This window comes from Danio rerio, chromosome 9 (genome assembly GCF_049306965.1).
Source record: "Danio rerio strain Tuebingen ecotype United States chromosome 9, GRCz12tu, whole genome shotgun sequence".
Lineage (NCBI taxonomy): Eukaryota > Metazoa > Chordata > Actinopteri > Cypriniformes > Danionidae > Danio > Danio rerio.
In genome coordinates, this window is record NC_133184.1 from 53952501 (window position 1) to 53955000 (window position 2500).

The following is a 2500-nucleotide window of genomic DNA, read 5'->3' on the forward strand; positions in this document are numbered from 1 at the left end:
GTTAAGGCTTTAAAGGTCACTTTAAGCTGTATAGAAGTGTCTTGAAAAATATCTAGTCAAATATTATATATTGGAAATATATTGAAAAAATCTTCTCTCCGTTAAACAGAATTATATATATATATATATATATATATATATATATATATATATAATTCTTCTCTTTTAAATGCTAAAGATTAGTTTTGGGTTGAATGCATCAAATACAAGCTTCTCAAACAGAAGCTGATTATGAATGACATTTTTATTTATTTTTTTTGCTTTGTGTTTTCCGCTGTGTTTGCAGAAGTCTGGCATGCCCATATTAGATCTGCCGTTCTGCGCTTGGCCCAATGGAGGTTTGAGACCAAACATGTCGTTCTCTGGGGTCTCCATGGCTCAGATTCTCAGTGGTTGTGGTCTGCTTTCAGAGGACGCTAAAAACCTGAGCAATAAAAAGAGTGAAGCCCCTGAATCTCCAACAGAGAAAGCCCTCTCTACACCTTCACCTGTGATCGAGGCGGTGAAAAACCATGATTACCCGTTACCGCAACCCATTCCTGAAGGTAAAACAGAACAAAACTATGCTATGTTATAAAAAGGCTCTATGTTATATATATAAAAAACTATATTTTTAATATACTATATGAATTAGTAAGAAAAGACTGGTCCAGTGATTTATTCTTGTTTATGTAAAGCCTTCTAAATTGCTATTGTGTGTGCGAAGTGAAGAAATAAACGTGCCTTGCTTTGCCTTGATTACAATCATCTTTTCAAGCATTTTAGATGGTAAAATCTGTAGATGACCAGATTCTCATCTCAGCAAGCCTATATGTGTTATTGTGTTGTAGAGATGTTGACCGGCTGGTGGAAAGTGTCCTCTGTGGAGGAGCTGCGGTCCATAGAAAAAGCCTGTCATCCCAGAGGGGTTCGAGAGAAGCAGCTGCAGAAACAGCTGCAGAAACACATGGACTATATAGCTCTGATCTGCAGCAGAAACAGAGACGGTACGATCACTGCTATACATGTTAACTGTCATGCACATTTTTGAGTAAAGGCCTGCAAAGGTAATGTCGAAATTCAATTTAATATAACTCTGAAATGCATTTGAAATTGAACTGGTTTTCTCCAGTGTCTGCGATGGAGGTCTCGCAGCTGAAGCACAATGGTCTCACTGAGGATACAGTGCAACACTGGTGTGTGGAGGAGCAGGCCATGGAGGTGGACATCAGTGTCCTGCAGCAGGTGGAGGAGCTCCAGCACAGGGTCACCTCTGCCAGCCTGCAAGCCAAGGTCAGAGAGAGGGATTATAGTAATGAACTCAAATGGACATCTTTTCTTGTTTGTGCCTTTGAGAGCTACTGTGTCATAAGGTCTGTAAATGATTAAGATCAAAAGTTGGCTGAAAACCATTCTACTATATTTATTAAAATTGGGGCACCCATCTGTGGCTGCATAATTATTGGCTCTTTCCTTATAAGAGAAGATCACAGTGAAATGCGGTTCGGTTTCTCGAGAAAACTGGATAATGTCATGTTTTTCAAACATATACAGTGCATCCGGAAAGTGTTCATAGCGCTTCACTTTTGCCCCATTTTTTTATGTTACAGCCTTATTTCAAAATGGATTCAATTAATGTATTTCTTCAACAATACCCCATAATGACCATGAGAAAAAAGAGTTTTTTAAATTTTATTAGGTTAATTATATATTAAAAATAAAAAAGCTGAGAAATCACATGTACATCAGTATTCACAGCCTTTGCTCAATGCTTTGTTGATGCACCTTTGGCAGGATTACTACCTCAAGTCTTTTTGAATATGATGCCACAAGCTTGGCACACCTGTCTTTGAAAATTTTAGCCCATTCTTCTTTGCAGTACCTCTCAAGCTCTATCAGGTTGGATGGGAAGCGACCATGTACAGGCATTTCAGATCTCTCCAGAGAAGTTCAATAGGATTTAGGTCTGGGCTCTGGCTGGGCCACTCAAGGACATTCACCAAGTTGTTGTAAAGCCATTACATTGATATCTTGGCGGTGTTCCTTGGGTCATTGTCCTGGTGGAAGATGAACGGTCGCCCCAGTCTGAGGTCAATCTGAAGCAGGTCTTCATTCAGGATGTCTCTGTACATTGCTGCATTCATCTTTTCCTCTATCCTGACTAGTCTTCCAGTTCCTGCTGCTGAAACACATCCCCACAGCATGATGCTGCCACCACCATGCTTCACTGTAGGGATGGTATTAGCCTGGTGATGAGCGCTGCCTGCTTTTCTCCAAACGTAACGCCTGGCATTCTCTCCAAAGAGTTCATATTTAGTCTCATCAGAGCAGAGAGTTTTGGTTCTTATGGTCTGAGAGTCCTTCAGATGCCTTTTGGCAAATTCCAGGCAGGGAGTGTCTTCCGTCTGGCCCCTCTACCATACAGGTCTGATTGGTGGATTGCTGCACAGATGGTTGTCCTTCTGTAAGTTTCTCCTCTCTCCACAGAAGAACGCTGGAGCTCAGACAGAGTGACCATCAG

General features: G+C 40.9%; 1 protein-coding gene across 25 annotated transcripts in view; it reads left to right on the top strand.

Annotated features, from left to right (window-relative positions):
• The window catches only part of baz2bb (bromodomain adjacent to zinc finger domain, 2Bb), a 131997-nt gene that overhangs the window by 120632 nt on the left and 8865 nt on the right, over nt 1-2500 (top strand). For 14 of the 25 annotated variants that reach the window (XM_073913255.1, XM_073913259.1, XM_073913257.1 and 11 more), the window contains 3 exons: nt 287-545; nt 831-986; nt 1112-1272. In XM_073913255.1, coding sequence (XP_073769356.1) covers nt 287-545; nt 831-986; nt 1112-1272 — 576 coding nt within the window. The remainder of the gene's footprint in view (nt 1-286; nt 546-830; nt 987-1111; nt 1273-2500) is intronic. The other 11 variants (XM_073913265.1, XM_073913262.1, XM_073913266.1 and 8 more) reach the window with 1 other exon arrangement.